This window comes from Aphelocoma coerulescens, chromosome 2 (genome assembly GCF_041296385.1).
Source record: "Aphelocoma coerulescens isolate FSJ_1873_10779 chromosome 2, UR_Acoe_1.0, whole genome shotgun sequence".
NCBI classification, from domain to species: domain Eukaryota; kingdom Metazoa; phylum Chordata; class Aves; order Passeriformes; family Corvidae; genus Aphelocoma; species Aphelocoma coerulescens.
In genome coordinates, this window is record NC_091015.1 from 65,453,535 (window position 1) to 65,473,321 (window position 19,787).

The 19,787-nt window shown below is 40.9% G+C and overlaps 1 protein-coding gene across 10 annotated transcripts in view; it reads right to left on the bottom strand.

The window, feature by feature from the left end:
- The window catches only part of PDE1C (phosphodiesterase 1C), a 417,412-nt gene that overhangs the window by 278,397 nt on the left and 119,228 nt on the right, over positions 1 to 19,787 (bottom strand). For all 10 annotated transcript variants that reach the window (XM_069007856.1, XM_069007860.1, XM_069007858.1 and 7 more), the window contains exon 4: positions 15,253 to 15,279. In XM_069007856.1, coding sequence (XP_068863957.1) covers positions 15,253 to 15,279 — 27 coding nt within the window. The remainder of the gene's footprint in view (positions 1 to 15,252; positions 15,280 to 19,787) is intronic.

A 19,787-nucleotide genomic window follows, 5' to 3' on the forward strand; every position in this document is an offset into this window, starting at 1 on the left:
GTGTCTTTAAGCTCTGTCAATAAATAGATAGGTGCTCAAGTTTTTTACACATCATGAGTCATTAAAATTGAAGTTATAACACGAAATAGAGCAAATTGTTGGTGTCGTTGCCTCATACCAAGGCAAGACCTTGTTACTAAAGCAGAAAGAGGTGCAGCTCTGACTCAGTGTGGGCAGGGCCAGCAGAGAGAGCATAGATAAGCCACCCCCAGGAGCTCAAGCGACCAGGAGTGTGGCAAACAGAGCATGGTGTATCAGCCAGGGCACAGCATGGCAGTTTGCACAGGCAGGGTGAGCAGGAAGGATGCTGAGGCACTGCCAGCTCAAGCAGTTATCTCGGTGGTCATCACCCTTGCCCACAGAGCTAAGGTACACTGTCCAGTCAGATAAAAGTTTCTTCTACTGCACACACCAGAAGGGATGTGGCAATCCAGAGGGAGCACCCACAAAAGCATGCAGGGTCCAGGTCTTAGTCTGCAGGGTGTGCCAGAGCCAGGTGCGGCTCTCAGAGGGCAGCAGAGACAACAGCTGTGTGAGGTGCGATCAGGTCAATGATCTGCTCAACCTAGTGGCGAGCTGAGAGATGAAATAGAAATACTAAGTATTAGTGATTGAGGAAGAAATTGATGGTGAAGCTGTACTATACCATGCTTTGGACAAATGCACCCAACCATTCACTTCACAAGAAGCAACAGATCCCCTACCCTCTCACCACCAAGGAGAAGGAAGGGAGCTTAGAGACGGAGGGGAGCAGAAAAGGGTTTCTGGTCAGGGTTGCAGGCAAATCCCTTCTCGACCTACCTCGCCTTCCTATGTGCCCTTATACAATACATATAAGGCCCTAGAATTTGAGCAGGGAAATGAGAATGTGGATTAAGATTCTTCTGGAATGGAGGGGTTGCCTAGGGCATGGCAGCCTACCACCCACATCACAACCTCCCCAAGTAAGACTTAAAAAAGGGTAGTAGTCATTGGTGATTCCCTTTTAAGAGGAATGGAGGGCCCAATATGCTAACCAGATCCAACCCATAGGGAGGTGTGTTGAGCCCCTGTGACCTAGCTAAGGGACACAACAAAGAAACTTCCCAGCTTTGTACTGCCCACTGATTATTACCTTCTACTGGTTTTCCTGGTAGGCACTACTGAGGTCTGAACAAGAAGGCTGCAGTCAATCAAGAGAGGTCTCAGGGCCTTGGGACAACTGGTCAAGGGATCTGAAACCCAAGTTGTTCCTTTCTGTCCTGCCAATTGCAGAGAATGATGGGGCAAGAAACAGGAAAATCATGCAGATGAACATCTGGCTTCAGGACTGGACTTACCAGCAGAATTTTGGGATTTTTGATAATGAGTTGGTTTATATGACAGAACCTGGCAACAAACAGAGTCCACATGTCTCAAAAGGGATAAAGGATCTTAGCTCAGGACTTAGCAGGGCTAGTTGAGAGAGCTTTAAGGTAGAGTTGAAGGGGGAACAGGAACATAGCCAGGCTCAACAGAGATAAGGTGTTGGAAGGGCAGAACCATAGCAACCATGCTAGTAGCAAAAGGAAGTTTAAGAGTGAATATCTTAATTGAGCACAAGCAGCCGAAGACATAACCAACATTGGGCATGGGGACTATGGGGCATGTCTTTGCACACCTACTGGAATACTGACACAATCAAATACTTCTATAAAATGCCTGTATACCAACACATGCAGTATGGGGAACAAACAGGAGGAGCTAGAGATCCGTGTTCAGTTACAGCGCTTTGATCTCATTTCAATTATGGAGATGTAGTGGGATAGCTCACATGATTGCAATGTTGTCATGAAGGGCTACACACTGTTTAGGAGAGACAGACCAGGGAGGCACAGTGGTGGAATTGCCCTCTTAGTGCAACAACACTTTAAATGTATTGAGCTCTGTCTTGGGGTGGGCGATGAGCAAGCAGAGAGCTTACGAATTAGGATAAAACACCAGACTAGTAAGGGTGAAATTGCTGTGGATGTTTGCTACAGGCCACCTGAGCAGGAGGACAAAGTGGATAGGGCCTTCTACAGACAGCTAGAAGCAGCTTTAAAGAAACAGGCATTGGTTCTTGTGGGAGTCTCTTAACTACCCCCTGGAGAAGCAACACAGCAAAACACAGTCTAGGTGGTTCCTGGAAAGCACTGATGACAACTTTCTGACACAGGTAGTGGACAATCCAAGAAGGAATGACATGCTGCTTGACCTTATACAAACAGGGAAGGAGTTGCTGGAGACGTGAAGGTTGGGAGCAGCCTTGGCTTAGTGGCCATGAGACTGTGGAGCTCAGTAATGGGCAAGGAGGAAGCAGGGCAGCAAGTAATTGTCACCTCAGAGTTCGGCAGGGCTGTTGGCAGCCAGAGCAGCTCGGAACCCACCCCCCCATTCTCCACTGCAGCCAAGATTTCAGCTAAAGTGGCACCTCTGTCCGGCAGAGGTCAGGTGACCAACACCGATAAGCCACACAGTTGCAAGGCCGAAGTGAGATTAACCCTTTTAGTGCTGTGAAGAGCTGAAAACCTGAGGGAAGAGAAAGAGAAGATGCTTAAAGCTGAAATTCTGTTGTAAAGCTGTGATATATCAGAATATCCCATTGTAATTTCATGAAGATATGCCGGGTGGAGTGTTCAACTCGTAAGCAAAAGCACCTGCGCTGAGATAGGCAGATGCTGACGCAGCTGTAATTTCATGAGAAGTTTGGACAGGGAGAGATGGACCAGATGAGGACTTTGGCTCCAAATGGGAAAGGAGAAACCTCAGTTCCTAGAGATGCTCTCAGAGATAGTCCTAAAGATGAAGATGAGGAAGACCCTTTGCTCCCGGGGAAGGAGAAGGGCCTCTGTTTTTGTTTCTGAACGGCTCAACCTTAAAATTGTACCCCAAAAAACTTCAAGAGTGGACCCTCAAAAGCAGTTGCAGGAAAAGCTGCAATTTGGGGGAAGGGACTCGCATAAGAGCAGAGAGACTCCTCTTCCTAAGTGGACTGAACAATATTTGGAAGTGGGTGGCTGTCTTGTTGTGATAATGTGTTCACAGCACAAGCAGGAAGAGACTTCTCTTTCTAAATGGACTGAACAAGGTTATTACGGAAGTGGTAAACAGACTGAACATCTTAAGGGTTGCCTTTTTACATTGTCAGTGGGAGAAGGGAGGAAGGTGGGGGGAGGAGGAGAGTTCTGAAGGTATGGTATAATTTTTTTTTCCCCCTCTTTCAGGTCTGTTAATAAACTTCTTTATATTCTTTCAAGTTTGGTGCCTGCTTTGCATTTCTCCGATTCTCACAGAAGATAAACAGTAATGAGTATTTTGGACCAAACCACTACACTAAATTGGTGTTTCTGCCCGGTTACAAACCCAACCCGCTACAGTAACCACACACTGTACTTAGATTGACCAGAGAGGGTGTGGAGTCTCCCTTGCAGAAGATATTGAAGAACCATCTGGACACAATCCTGTGTCATGTACTCTAGGATGATCCTGCTTGAGCAGGGAGGTTGGACCAGATCATCCAATGTGGTCCCTTTCAACTTCACATATTCTGCATTTCTGTGCAGATGCTGTGACTGTTTACTAGTGCAGAAACTTACAGGAGAGTTTGTCACCACAATCCAAAAACATTCACAATATTGCCAGGTGAAAGAAAAAAAATAATTACAACTGCAATCTGAAAGCTGAAGTGCTACCATTCCTGTGGCTTAGCCAGACTAACAAAAAAGCAGCAACAAGCTGATTGCTTTTCAGAACATGAAGAGCTCTTACCAAAACATGTTGGACTGGCCACCCAGGAAATCAAACTCATTTCTTCATCCATACATAACACAGCATTTGTAGTCCTTTTTTTTTTTTTTCATCACTATGCTTAATCGTGACCTACACAGAGTTTGGTTAGGCAGCAGTTGGAATATAGCTTAGTCTCTGCACCTGCACATTCCTTGAGTATTCCCATGAAAATCAACATGCTGTTGCACTTTGTAGGGCTTAACCAGATGCTCCAAAGCCAATGACTCCTTTCATAAAACTGCAAGATATAAATTACAGGACCATCTCTATTCTGGTGTGTGGATCACAGAGTTCTTGCAGTCAGTACCGGATAAGCATTTCTGTCTTCATTAAAAGACAGAAGTGAAGAAGAAGTCTTTAGTCAGTACCACTGGAATTTGTACAAATGTTATGCGGTAGCTGAAAAAACCTCCAGGGAAACTACCAGCTCATGTAGAACTCAGTTATAGTAGTATCTGTTTTGATAGAGCAAGGGGAAAAAAAAGCCTGGAATTTTAAACCACCCTTTAGCAGACAAAAGAATCAGAATAGATAGATTCCATGTACAGAACTGCTGAAATGTTGTCAGTTTCTTTCACTTCTTAAAACTGTACTTTGTTTTTCATTAAAAATCAAAGTAAGTGCTATCTCCTGTGAATTTTTCCAGAAAGAACAAGTAAGAATCCAAGAAAGAACCACTTCCATCCTATCCACTCATTGCTACTAACATCCCAGAGTCTGAAAATCAGCTTCATAAGACAATGGTCTACAAGCCTAGAATATATCACTGATCAACAAGCCCAAAGAGCACTGTCTCCACTGCATGAAACATTGTTTCTGACAACAAACTTAAGAGAACAGAAATATTTTTTCCTCTTTTAAAAATAGCTTGTATTAAACAAGACAGGAATTAAAATAAGCTGAAAACTTGGTTTATGTAAGTATTAGTCAAGTCAGGTTCCAAAGGTTTGAACCTTAATTAATTTAATGCACCACTAAATCTGCATGTGCTGCACAGCAGCTCAGAAATAAGTTATTTGTATATATTAAGAGCAATAACCTCAGAAACACGTGATGATTTAACCATAGCATTTCTATTATATTCAGACAATTGTTATATAGCCTGTCTGAAGATATGGTTGTAGCTAGGTGAGGGGGAACGTGGGTTTAAGTATTCTCTGAATCAGAATGAAGATTAGGAATAAGTAATTGTACTGATAAAAGCACTAATACAAAAAAGGTTTTCTGACCAGGCATTGGAGGCTCAGGTGTTCAAAGTCCTGCTCTTGTGAGAAGACAAAGCACTTCTGTACCATAATTATTCCCAAAATCTGCCTGAGGGAAAAAAAAGTAAAACCACAACACAAAAAATCCACACCACCTCTTTGGAAATTAATGTACTAAATCTTACTCCTGAGAGCTTAGGGTCAGTTTTAATAAGCTAGATGTATCTAATAATGTGCCTGTTGTACAGGTATCTAATAATGTACCCACTTACACATCCACACAGGCACATCTTTGAGTATGGTCAAAAGTATAATCCACAATTTATATCCACCTATTTTACAAAACCCTTGTGAAGCATAACATGTGCAGGTTAAGTACATAAAAACTGGAAAATTCTACTTGAGAACCTTCTCCTCAGCAGGAGAACAATTAATATTCTGCATGACGAAAATCTAACATCATCACCCACTGAAGCATAATATGAATTCAAACCCTGGAAATGTGCACATGAAATTCTGTAATAAGATCTGCATCTCTTCTAATAAATCAGTAGATTGATCAGTTGAGGAAAGGAGATACACCAGCCAAAAACTACAGTAAACTGCTTCTTACTCTTCTCTGTGGGGGTGCTCACTGAAACATGTAGCAAATATTCTAATGTGTGAATTCCTTTCTAAACTAACATACACACAAAGGAAGCCCAAATACTTGCTTCTAATTAGGGCTTATTTTCCATTTTTGGTGTTAACACTTGGAAGCCAGCCTATCAAAATACAGCATTAGCCATGCTACCCTGTGCATGACATTCAGCATGGATCTGACACCGTTTTCAGAAGATACTCTCATAGATGTTTTCACCTTAATGTGAAAACAGTGATAAATCCTTTAGTTCAGAGTGCAGTATCTATGTAGATAGTGCATAAAGAACTTCACCTGTCATCTAATTAAAGTAAATTCCATCCCTAAGTTATCATCCCAAAATAGACAAGACATCAGGGCAAACAAAATTAATTTGTTGGGAGGAAAAAATACTTGGATAGTCTATTCCCAATGTTCTAAAGAAAACACATGGTTAAATCAGTAGAAATCAAACAGATAGACTTTCTGATGTGGAAATGAGGGAAGAGGGTTTATAGTTTTCCCTGATTTGATATGGCTTATTAGTGGCTGGTTGTGGTTTAACTCCACCTGACAACTTAAGTACTACACAGATGCTCACTCACTCTCCTCACTCTTGACCCCTTCAGTGGGATGGGGAGGAGAATTACAATAAAGGTAAAACTTGTGGATTGAGATAAGAACACTTTAATAATTGAAGCAAGATGTAATAATAATAAAAATGAAAAGGAGAGAGCGCAAGAAATAAAGAAATAACACCCTAGAGAAATAAGGAATGCACAACACCAATGGACTGATGTCAAGCCCATCACCAAGCAGTCATCAGCAGCTCCTGGCTAACTCGTTCCAGTTTATATATTGAGCATGATGTTCTATGGTATGGAATATCCATTTGGCCAGTTTGCATCAGCTGTCCTGGCTCTGCTCCTTCACAGGTTTTTATGGACCTCCTCACTGTCAGAGCACGGGAAACTGAAAAGTCCTTGTTCTAAAGGAAGCACTACTTAGCAACAATTAAAACATCAATGTGTTATCAATGTTGTTCTCATACTAAATCCAAAACACAGCACTGTACCAACTACTAGTAAGAAAATTGATTCTATCTCAGCCAAAACCAGTTCAAGTGCAATTTACACTAAAAGTGAGAAATTTCTCAAGAAAAAGTCTTGTTGCCAGGAGATAGCTGATTCTCTCCTAGGGCAAATTTCCTCAGCAAAGATGCCTTATCCCTTGCATTTGATAGATTTGTAACAAAATGCCTTAGGACTCACCCTTCATCATTTGCAAGGGAGACACACATTTAATAATGAGAGATTTTGAAGGCTGGAAGCTTATACAGGACTTCGGTTACATCACCCGCCCTCTGAGGAGGTCCCCAACTAAAAGCTTGTTCCCATATTAACTGCCAAGATAACATCAGTCACTAACAATTCTGTTCTTTCTACCTCTTTCCTCCTTACCTCTCACTCCTCCCCAATGTCTGACTGTTAAATCAAAGAGAAGGATTAAAACAACTCATCAATTCAAAGAAAATCTGAGACACAGCTAAGACATAAGAGTTCTGAATTAGTCATTGTCTTGGTTTGAAAGACAGGTGTCTGCTAAGGAAGGCAGAAGCCTCCCTTGGAATGGCAGATGCAACCCCCTTCCCTCCGAGCTATTATAATTTTGAAATCAAGGGGCTTTTAGGCAAAGATGTGGGAAATAGGAATAACAGTTCTTTACTATTATATATCTGTATGTGTATAACCAGTCAAACAAACAACAATAACTATGGCAGTAACAGCAAACAATCACAAACCCAGTCCCAGCCTTCTCGGCTGTCAGGCCCTTTCCCCTCGGGTGCAGTTCTGCTTGCAGCCGGCAGGGGCGCTGGCGGCTCCCGGTGAGCAGGGCAGGTGCGATGGTTCCCCTATGGCTGCAGGGGGCGCTCCGTAGTGAGCTCGGGGAGCACGCGGCACTGGTGCCCTGGGATCCCAGGAAGGGATGGAACAAAAAAGCTTCACAAACCCCTAGGCAGCTGATCCCGGTGTCCGGCCGGACCCTTGGGAACAGCAGGCTGGAACGGCGGGCTGGAATGGCAGGGATGAGCACAAATCCCAGGCGGCAGACGCGATGTATACAAACGGGGAACCCCCCCGGAGGTCTGGGCAGGCAGGGCGAGCATGGCTACAATGCAGTGAAGGCTCAAAGCAACGGCGGGGGCAGGGCAGCCACGGCCTGGCTCCCAGCGGGGCGGGTAAGGCGGGCCTTGGGATCCCGGGGCTTCTCCAATAGAAGGAAAAGCAGCCAAAGAAAGCAGCCTCCCTCTCTATCCAAATGCAGGAGACAGAACTGCCCACACACCCAGGTGAAACAAAGAGTAGCCAGCTCTTTTGTTTTTCTTAAATACCCAGCCATTTGTCCCCCTGGAAACATGTATGGGGGACAATTCCTTTAACAGAGAAAAAAACCAAAAAAAAACAAAACAAAACAAAAAAATACAACAAAAAAAAAAATACAACAAAAAAAACCAAAACCAAAACCAAAACCAAAACCAAAACCAAAAAAAAAAAACCAAAAAACAAACAAACAAACAAAAAAAAAAAAAAAAAAAAAACAGGAGAGCTCCTAAAACCCCAACAGTCATGGAAATGCTTCATCTTAGGGTAACTTAAATGACCAGATTTTTGTAATTACCCAGTATTGAAAATTGGCTAGAAGTTGCTATAGTTCATACTCTATAAATGCTTGATGGAAAAAATCAATGGACTACCCGTCCACTTGCATATGAGGAAGGACTTCTTTACTGTGTGGGTGACCACACACTACAATAGATTGACCAGAGAGAGTGTGGAGTCTCCCTTGTAGAAGATACTGAAGAACCATCTGGACACAATCCTTTGCCACGTACTCTAGGATGACCCTGCTTGAGCAGGGAGGTTCGACCAGATCACCCATTGTGGTCCCTTCCAACTTTATACATTCTGTGATAATGTCCTTACTCAGACAATAAGCTTTAAGAGAGCACTGATGCTTCATTCCAATAAAGATCTCTTCAGTGTGCCTAAGAGCACTAAAGGAGGAGATTAATCCCAGCACAGAGTTTACCTCACAGGAAGTAAACCCCAAAACTTAAAGACTACTTAGAATGAGACTTGCAAGGCAATAATATTTCAGAAGTGACAGTGGATTGTTTTAATCTACAAAGGTGTCAGCATAAGTAACCCTGATGATTACCAACTAAATTTCAGGGGAAAATATACTTTTCCACTTATTTTGTAAGTAACACCATTACATTTATGGTTTCACCTCTTGTACCCCAGACTAGCATAAATACATTTCTCCAAGAACATATTAACTAAAGGCAGAAGCAAACTGGAACTAAGAAGCACATACACAGGTGATAAAGAATAAGAAAGTGGGAAAGGGATGGAAAAGATTTCTGCTTATGAGTTTCCTGCCTGATTATCTGAAGTAGAAAAAACAAAATCCTTCTGAAGATTAGGGAAGTCTTGATATTCTGGCCATGTGATTTGTATCAGATGTCAACCTTTCTTAATCAGAGTACAATCTTTTTGAAGAAACCACATTAGTATTTTGCAGGGCCCATTAGGATGCTTTTTCAGGGCCAAAGTCATATTTCAAAGACCCTTTGGTTACATTTCCTGCTGAGATATACTACTTCTTTAGCACAAATAAGTACATTTGAAGTAGAATGAGTTACACAGAGTTATAATACGGTGTGGTTTAGTCTTCTTAGCTTCATTTGCTTAGCCTGAGTAGCTGGATTTGGTGAAGCCTTAGGCCACAAGCTATGAAGTTACATCTAGATATGCTTTCGGCTGGAATAGTTAATATTCTGTGTAATTTTTCTAGTAGCTGCTATAGTGCTGTGTCTTGGCTTTAGTATGAAAAGAATATTGATAACACAATGATGTTTCGGTTGTTGCTAAATAATGTTTATCCTAAGTCTAGGGCTTTTTTAGTTTCCTAGGCTCTACCAGCAACCAGGTGCGCCAGAATCACAAATTGGAAGATAAGGAGACTAGAGCCACCAGGAGAAGATGCAACTTGGCAAATTATGAAGAGTTAATGGCCTGCCTGTATGGACACTTGAGAAATAACTCAATAAGATATTAGAAGACCCCAAAACAAAAATCACCATTGGACCGAAAAGTGCACTCAAGGTACATGAAGAGCATGTGAGGGGCAGGTGGGTAAGTCATAAGGGTATAATTTTCCATGGATTTCTATGTTCTGAGTCCCTCTCTGGAGGCACCCACCTTGAGCTGACCTGCTGCAGGAAACCTGCTGTCAAGTCTGAAGAAGAAGGAAGCACACCTCAGAGAATGTGTGTGAGCAAGGAGTCAAAAGAGGCAATCACAGCTCTCTGGAGGTGCCTCCTAGGAAGACACTCTGGGCCTTGCAGTTAAAGTCCAGGGGGGCATGTGCATGTAACTCCCTGAAGAGTGTGAGAATGTTTAAGCAGTGGCTTCTCCTTTAACATTTCCTTTTCTACTTTATACTTTAGGTAAAGCATTAACAGATACTTAGGGGAAAGAAGGAATTCATTCATCCATGATGGACACATGAAATATCATGACTCCTTTTTCTTGACTTTTATCTAAAATGAGATCACTGTAAAAGAAGCATTTGCATCATAATAGAAAAATAATTGTACAATTAACCAACATACAGTTAAAGAGCAACACATGCAATTCTGTGTTACTAATGGAGTAAAAATGCCTGACTATGAACTAATGGAGGAAAATTTATGCCATGTAAACTAATGCAGATTATTTATCTGACAAATTTTGTGATGATATATTGGATTTTAGTGAGTTTTCAGAAGTGCAAAATTGCCTGCATTAGCTGAATTCACCCAAGAGGATAAACCTAACCTAGGAGGAGATTGCCAGGGGCTCCTTGAAATGCTCCTTTCCTTTTAAGGTTCCAGGGAGCTGAAGGTGCTGAGTATCTCCTAGGTATATACAGCAACCCACAGCTGGCAATCTTCAGGACAACTGGGAGTCTCAACAGTCAAATCAAACATGACTGAGGTCTCAGGTGCTCAAAAAAAAAAAAAAAATAAAATAAAAAAAAAATTTAAGAAAGCAAAACCAACTCAGGACCTGGAAGTTCAGAGCTTTGGCTTCCTGTCTAGTTCTTCCTCTTGCTGACTACCTCCCCAGTCACTATATAATAAGCTATCTACTGTTTACTTACCAAAGGGAACTAGACATCAGAATGGTAAGATGACTTGAGTTCAGATTAAATATCCCACTTCTCTGGTATTGCTGTGATTAATCTACATCACATTCAGTAGTTCAGATGCAATTCAGGTTGGGACTAATGAAGTTAGGGTTGTCTAGACAGCTGTGAAACTTCCAGGTTTATAAGGAAAATCATACCAATATATTATTGCTACAATGACGCTATGAAGATTTTTTGCCTTTTCTTTTATACGCCTGTTATACCTTTTTACAACTTCTGTATTCTTAGTGCTTTTTGCCTACATTCTTGGACTTGTTTGTTCAGTTAGAAGACTAAACATTTTAGAAGCTTCGTAGGTAGAGGATAGTGTGCCCCAGACCCCAAGGTCCTCTCCAGAACACATTCTGTAAACTAAGATAGAACCATCCAGGGGAAGGTTCCTTGGGGAGGGGGTGGCTCATTCAAGCCTCTCATTGGGGAATTTTTGATATTTATGCTAATTAGTAAGACCTGTAATGTTATACCAGATCTTTTGGGGGTGTGCATTCCAGTGCATTCGACCTGGACGTAATGCACCTAAGGATCCTTAAAATAAATACCAAGGTAAAATCCCTTTTTCCCCTTCTAACCATGTTTGACTCTTGATTTTAAGACTAGGAAAAGGCATCAACAAAAGCATTCAAGTCAAGTCAATTAAAAGCATGATCAATGTAAGAGTCACTGTCTGTCATTTCTAATTACACTTTTAGGATGGCTCAGATTTTACCTCGGCTCTTTCTCATCACATTTTCTTACGTACCTCATTTATTTTCTTTCATGTACTTCATTTTCCTTCCCAACAGGTCTGCCTTCAGAGGAAGCTGTTTCTTTACACTCACTACAAGGTACAAAGGACAACAGTGTTTCTCCTATATAGCTGCTGCCTGCTATCATGTAGGCATTCATATGTGATAACACTCCCCAAACAGAAACAAAAGGAAGAAGATGTAAAAGCAAGCAATAGATAATTTCATTTCAGCTGTCAGACACCCTCAGAGCACAGTGATGTAGGAAGTACAAAGACTGTTTTGAAAAAGCATATCAAAGGCAAAAAGAAAACCTACAACAGATGAATGTGAGAAATGAAAGTGGAGACATGAGCCAAGTCATCAGATTATGCACATTGCTGGAATTACCAACTCAGCAGGAGATGTTACTTAAAACCAGACTTTTAAGCGAACTGCTGTCCACCACTTCTTTTTGCTGGATGTTACACTTTTGCATTAGGTGGCAGTATGTGCAATTTTCCATTTAGCATCATACTTAATCACTCAGCAGGTGGAAAATTCAAGGCAGAACCTTACTAGCCATTTAGGTTTCCTTAGGTGCTGCCAATGTACGGTTCCTAGGCATAAATAGCAGTCAGCCCATTGTGCTGCCCTCTGGGCCAGCAGTCAGCACCCATTGGGCAAGGTTATCAGGAGTAGTTGCTCAGCAATTGCCATGTGCTAGTCCCTGGAGTGGCCTCTTGGCCTCTGCAGAGCTCACAAAATTTCTTAGACGTGAGAAGGCCATGAAAGGCCATTTGCAAAATTGCTGCAAGAATGTACACCATCAGGCAGGCAGCTGACACGTGTAACAGTAAGAGAAAAAACCAGAAAGTTCAAAATCCCACAGGGCACAAAAAACTTAGTCCTGTAATGTTGTTTAAACAAACTGGCATATTGTACTTTTTGTATGTCATCGATACAAGAATGTATTGGACTTCTAGAAAATACTTACATCTCTCTTCTGAGACTTACAGAAAGTGTCCCGTAGAAAAGAGATGCTGAATACAAACCTTGCTAATGTCACAGTTATGCACACAGAAAAGATACCTAAACAAGACACAGTACTGTCATGGGTTAGCATAGCTACTGAAGTGATTTTCTTGCAAAGAGGTGCTTACAGTTTCCTCTATGACCTGACAGAACCTATCAACTGGCTAGATTGAATATTGACAATTTTTCAAGCCACTTAAAAAAAGCCTGACATGCCTCTGTGGCCCACATTTAAGAATGGACAAACCCCAGGAAAGCTCTCTCTCTCGCTTCTGGCCTTGGGACAGGCCCTGCTCGGCCCGGGCCGGGCCGGGACACAGCCATCCTGGAGCCGTGTGACGCTGTTCCACCCGCAGCCCTCACACAGCCCTGTTACGTGCAGATGGCACGGCCCGGCTCCCCCCCTCCCTTCCAGTTCGGCCGAAGATTCAGCTGAAGCTGCCTGCTGCCTGGCAAAGATCATGTGACTAACAGCGATAAGCAAATTCCAGCTGCGGGGCCTGGGTGAGATTAACCCTTTTTAAATGCTGTAAGTTTTCTCCAGAACAGATGAAGCCTGGAGATATGAATTCTCTCCAGAGAAAACACCATAGAGATACCAAAGTTAGTAAAGAAGGAAGAGCTGAAACCCTGAGGGGGGAGAAAGAGGAGATACTTAGAAGCTGAAATTATGTTGTAAAGCTATGGTGGTGATAGACTATGATGTATCAGAGTATCCATTGTAATTTCATGAAAGCATGGGGGGTTGGAGCATTCAAACTGTATTTGTGAGCAAAAGTACCTATGCTGAAACAAGCAAGTGATTGTAATTGTGAGCAAAAGTACCTGTGCTGAAATAAGCAAATGCTGACGCAGCTGTAATTTGATGAGAAGTTTGAACAGGGAGAGATGGAAGTGATGAGGACTCTTGCTCCAAATCGGAAGGAGAAGACCTCTGTTCCTAGAGATGCTCCCAGAGATAGTCCTAGAGATGAAGATGATGAGGACCCTTTTGCTCCCAGGGAAGGGGGAGGGCCTCTATTCCTAGAGATGAAGATGCTCCCAGAGAGAGCCTTTTTTTCTGAACAGCTCAACCTTAAAATGGTACCCCAGTAGCTCAAGATTGGACCCTTGAAAGCAGTTGTGGGGAAAGCTGTAAGTCGGGGGAAGGGACTCTCACATGCGAGCAGAGAACCAACCCGGGCAGCTGTCTTGTTGTGATACTGAAGCCATGAGAGAACTTCTTGTGGAGATGTCTCCAAAGCATGAGCAAGAGAGACTCCTCTCCCTAAGTGAACTGAAAAAGGTTATTATAGAAGTGGTAAACTGACTGAAAATCTCAAGGGTTGTCTTTTTACATTGTCAGTGGGAGAAGAGAGAAAGGTGGGGGGAGGAGAAGTGTTCTGAAGGTGTGGTCTGATTTTTTTTTTCTCTTCCTTTTAGTTCTGTTAATAAACTTCTTTATATTCTTTTAAGTTTTGTGCCTGCTTCGCTTTCTCCTAATTCTTATCTCACAGAAAGTAAATAAGTAAGTAATGAGTATTTTGGACCAAACCACTACACTCTAATTCGTGTTTCTGCCCGGTTTACGAACTGAACCCGCTACAGTACTCAATGCAATACATTGACAATGCAAGCGGTCCAAGGGACTCACAAATACACACACAGTCCAACCATTCATGCTGGAAACAATCTTCTTGCAGCAGCTGAAGACCTGAGGCCAGAGAAATGTTAATAATTAATTAAAAATCATGGCAGCAGCAAGGGAAATGGGGAGAAAAGTAGAGCTGCAAACAAACCTACAGTGTCAGCCCCACATTTAGAAAGAAAACCTGTGAGCATATTTACCTTCTACCTGTTCTTGTGTCTCACATTATCCAATGCTGTTTCACACAGATCAGCACAGAAATCTCCAAATCAGTATTTCATAGCTCTCATAGCTTAAACCCACCCTGTCTGTGACTCAAGCCACCACACTTCAGTTTTTTGTGGCTGTGACACACACATAATCTGCCCTGTCATTGCTGCATTAGAGCCATAATCTTCAGCAAAGGGTGATAGCAAACAGGAATGGTGCCTATGATGCCTTAGCCAATCAAATCATCAAATTGGCTTATCTGCCAGCATGCTCAAGGGTTCCAAAGCAAGAAAATTAATCTGTCAAGGACCCCCATTGAGCCTGCCTCCTGCAAGGAAGAAGTAAGATAACTACATCTGGAGGCTGTAATATGGACTCTTAATCAACAGGATTCACATCTTCCTTCAGTCTACTGCAATGGCACAGATTATTAGTAACTCTACAAGCCCGCAATTCATTTTGTTATTACAGTGTAAGCAAGCAATACAAGTTAGAACCAGCAGATCATGCAGAAGAAACAGTGTGATGTTTATTAGGATTTCACCTTCAATGAAAAATATTTCTGTCCTTACTCAGAAAGAACTACCACTAACATCATAGGGGAGGACTACCATTAGCAGCAAAGGAGATTGGGAGCCGCAGCAGATGGTCCTTCAAAGGGGGAAACAATCAGTACAACAGCATTTCCCTGGGAAAAAAAGAAAAAAACTACCAACCTGGTAACAGGAAAATCCACTTTCAAACCCCCTAACGAAAAGAGAGAGATGACTCACAAATACCTTCCAGTCCTCCGCGATTTACTCTTACCTCTGTGATATTTTCTTATATTTTCTCCTGCAGGAAAAGAACAAAATACAACTGAGATGAGAAGGCTTCACAGGCGAGGAGGAGAAAAGGAGAGGATCAGAAATCAGGAGCAATTCAGTGAAGTCACTTCTGTCATAAGATTGTCCCAAACTTGATGTAGCCTTTCCCTTCTACTAACCTCAGTGGCAGTTGCCACTAAATTCAGGAGAAAAAATTGTGTTTGCTTGTAGGCACATACTGCCCTTTCTTGTGAGAAAGGGTTGCTGCAACTAGGAAAAAAAAAATTTTATTCTAAATGACTTAGGAGCATGTCCAAGTGTCAGAAACCTACTTGTACTTACTAGTTGCAATTTTTATGTCTCTCATCCAACAGATCAGTAAGATAAGATCTGTGAAGATCCCACTCACATGGAGTGATGAAATGTGTCCAACCATATTGTCTGTGGTCACTCAGTAGAAAACCCCAGTGGTTTTAGAGCAGTCTCTCTAAAAAGAAACTTTAGATCCTAGCAAGTTCTCTACTCCAACAAATTCCACATACCACACCACAGAGCTTCACTTAGTTGCACCTGTCTTGAGACCTTACAAACCTTAACCCAGGACTAGGAATGGTGAGTCAAGATTATGAAGAGTTAAACTTTAGCTAGAAGTTAGAAGCAACTTGTACTGATTGAACCAAAAGATAAGTTAATGGAAAGTTAAACATTTAGTTAAGAAGTATAGTGCTATTCACTATTATGTACCTATCTGAAACTTGGCTTATAGTAAATAAACTGTCATAAGGACAAAAAAAGCTAATAGAATGATAACTAGCACCTAGATTGCATAATTAAATACAGGCGGGGGGTATGGACTGTCTCCAGAAGGCTTGCCAAGGCTTGCCCACAATAAAAGGTAGAAAGTTCATGGTAATGAAAAAATCCCTGACTTCATCTTTCAAGACCACTGACTCAAATCAAGACCACCGATCCAAATCAAGAAAAAAATTGCGCATGCACAAAGGACTAGTAACCTCATTTTAATAGAAAGCAGAAATGGAAGGTGCTAAAATATGTATATAATTAATATGTAACACTTTGTAAAATAAATAAAAGGCAAATAATGGTGTAAGCGGCTGGCACGTCTCTAGGAGGCAACTCCCGTGCCACCCGCTGGCATAATAAACATACCACTTTCTAACTTTAATTAGTTAAAAGGTTTTTGTCCGTAAATACTGGACAAATACCAGTGGCAAGGGTAGATAAGCATACAGGACCTCTTCTCCACCCCAATACTTACACCACATTAATTACAGCAAAGGCTGTAAACCTCTTACTCTTCTTATCATGGTGCATTTTGTCTTCAGCAGCAGGCAATGACACAGGCTGCCAATGCACAGAGTAAGGCAAAACATGCCTTTCTGCATAGCTATCTATGTGGCTATACAGTTACCTGCAGGGGTGTATCAGCATTGTATGTTGTTTGTGAGCTGCTGTTTCTGCACCTGTTTCCAAAGGCTTTGCACAGAGGCTGGCAAAACAGGGCATTGATTTACTTTAACTCAGCTCTGCTTTTATGTTTTAAAGTAAAATTAATAGTCTTTAAACTTCACAAGTAGTGACTGAAACAAGTTTCAATGTGGACTGTGATGAGGTATGCCCTGTTACTTAGCAATACACTAACAAACATTCCCAACATTTTCAATGTGTAGGTAATAGTGTTAAAATAGGTGTATAGCTATTAGCATCAAGTTTGCTTTTCCTTCTCTGATACTACTGTACATGGAAAATTGTGGCTAGGGTGGGCCTAGAAAACCCAAACAAGGAGTAATTTTCCTTATAAATAAGAAACACAGCATAAAGGAATGTAGTGCCATTTTCTAGTTAAAAAGAGCCATGAATAATATCCCCTGACTGTAAAATGTTTCATCCAACAAATATCTTTACAAATTGTACTCGTGTTTGTACCCACTTCTATATTCTGACCGTGTTGGAATCATAAAAATACTAAATAGCTGTAAATGAAAAAATATTTAATTTACAATTTACTGTGTGAAGAATTACTTATTTAAACTTGAAATGATGCAAAGGAGTAAAAGAGCAAATATTCATAGCATTATGAAGTTTATAGCTTACTGACATTAAGAATGTTGACATATAAAAGCAGAAACAACTGGACAAATCTTACTCTATGAAAATCTTTCATTTTCATTTCAGAAGGGTGAAAAGTAGAACTTTTGTTTTGAAGACTGTGCATTAGGAAGTTTATATTCTGACAAATACAGAACTTCATTATGTTTTCTGGCAAAAAAACCTGCTGAAAATACCCTACCTGATTGGCCATTCCAATCCACACTAATTAAAAGACTATATTCCCAAGAAATCCAAATTTGTTTAAGTTTTCAAATGAAATTATTTGCAAGTTAATTCTTTCCCCTGAGAGGCTCTTATGGTTTATTCCAACACTGCCAGACCTATTTTTCCCTTCATTGGGTAGTGACTTTCATATAATATTATAAAATGTTTCTCTTTCAGCCATTTGAGCAAAGATACAATTCATTAACTCCAGTCTTAGTGTGTTCTTTACATTTGATTAATAACATGACTTTTCTGATGAGTTACACCTTTAATGTTCCTTTCATTGAAGAATATTTTTAATACATTAGAAAGCTTTACTATCACTGATGACAGTACTAGGTAAAAAAGAATTTGCCTAAGTCATAGAAATTTTAAAAAACATATATACAGTTTTTTATTGTTGTTGTTTCCACACCTGCAGTCCAATCACAGTTAAGGTTTACATGTACCAAGTTAGTGACTGCATTTCCAAGCACTGAATTTGCATTTTACACTTGAAGACAATATAACTAGAGGAATCCTTGTTTATAGATTCAATATCACTACTGTATGCACATACTTTAAAAGGAACACCATTAGCAAATTCTGATATCCAGGAAAAAAGTTCTATATGCTTGAACTTCCAGCATTTCAAAACCAAGGTCTTACAGTGCTACTCACCAACATTACAAAATGATGGTGTTGATAACATATAACTGTTTGTAAATATAGTATTCAGTTTGCTTTTGGAAAGACAGTGTCAACATCTATCTTACTTACAGTTACAAACCACCACTTAGACATGACTACTATTAAATGAGACCATTGGAAACAAAGGAATTAGAAAGTACTTCTTTAACACCACAGCCATCATCAGAGACTGGCTTAAATCAGCAACCATGTGTGCATTAACAACAGGAAACTGGAGGGGGATGGATTTAGGTTTGCTTGGGTTTGTGAGTTTTTTGTTTGTATTTTTTGGGGTTATTTTGTTATTTTTGAGGGGGTTTGTATTAAAAAAAAATGTGGGACAAGATATCTTGATTTATGTCCCCAGGATGAGCCTATGAAGAGAGGAACTAGCTACAAAATTGCTTTTAGCAGATGCTCTAGGATAAACCTGGAAACAGGCACACTTCCAGTCAAGCTCAAGGGACTTCTGATTTTTTGAAGAAACCCAAGCTATACCTCCTTCCCAGGAGAGAAAGAATGAGAGATTTAAAGGAGGTAATGTTACAGCTTCCCACATCTGTGGGCTATCCTGTGCTCATGCCTGAAAAGAGGTTTGTTGGTATTACCAAATCTGTGTAAGTTCAGTTTCTTTTCTCACTGCACACATCATGCTCGGACTGCCACATCAACTCAGTTCCTGCTACCTGCTGTGGAATGTATTATTCAGAGGTTTGTATTTCGCTTACACTAAAAATAATTAATTAGAACACAGTAGATTTCTTTTCATGCTGAAGAGAATTAGCAGGTGACACACTAGGTAGGCCCTATACAACCAGTGTAAACTAAAAAGAACTTCACTGAACTTAATGCAGTTACACTTGCACGGGTATAATATGAAGTGAGTGAGTCCTAGTACAAGATGGCTGCTAGAGCCTAATTAAAAAACCAAAAACAAACAGTAAGACATTTAAAAATAGATATGTTGTAATTGAAGTGGTAGGTAAGATGAAATTTTTTAACTCAAAACCCATAAAGTTAACAAGAATGTTGAGCCAACTATTTCAGTATCTCCTCTTCTGAGGATGAATCCTTCTTGTAGCCAGAGAAATAAGACAGTATACTGGCCCAAAATAAAATTAGGACAGATTTTTGGAGGTAATTAATCATCAAGAAGATATAGCTAACTACAGCTGTATGGCTACTCAATTCCCATTGAAATAAATAGACATACAAAATTTTTCTTTGTGCTTTGATGCCCATCAACTTCTTCAAGGTTGTCTGTTCTCAGGGTTATGTTTCTACTTTTGCCATTTAATTCCAGTGCACCCTCAGCCAAATTGCTTTTTCCTGTACTTTCTCTTCAGACACTTTCCCATTAATTTGTTAGCTCTTCAGGGTTGTGGGTTTAGCTATACAGGGTTTTGCACAACAATTCATGACTTGAGCCCAAGTAACACTACATTTGAGTTTTTGCAAAAAAGCTCCTGCCCTGCCTCTGCACTTAGGAACCTGGAAATGAAGAGAATACAATAGGAACACACAAAATCT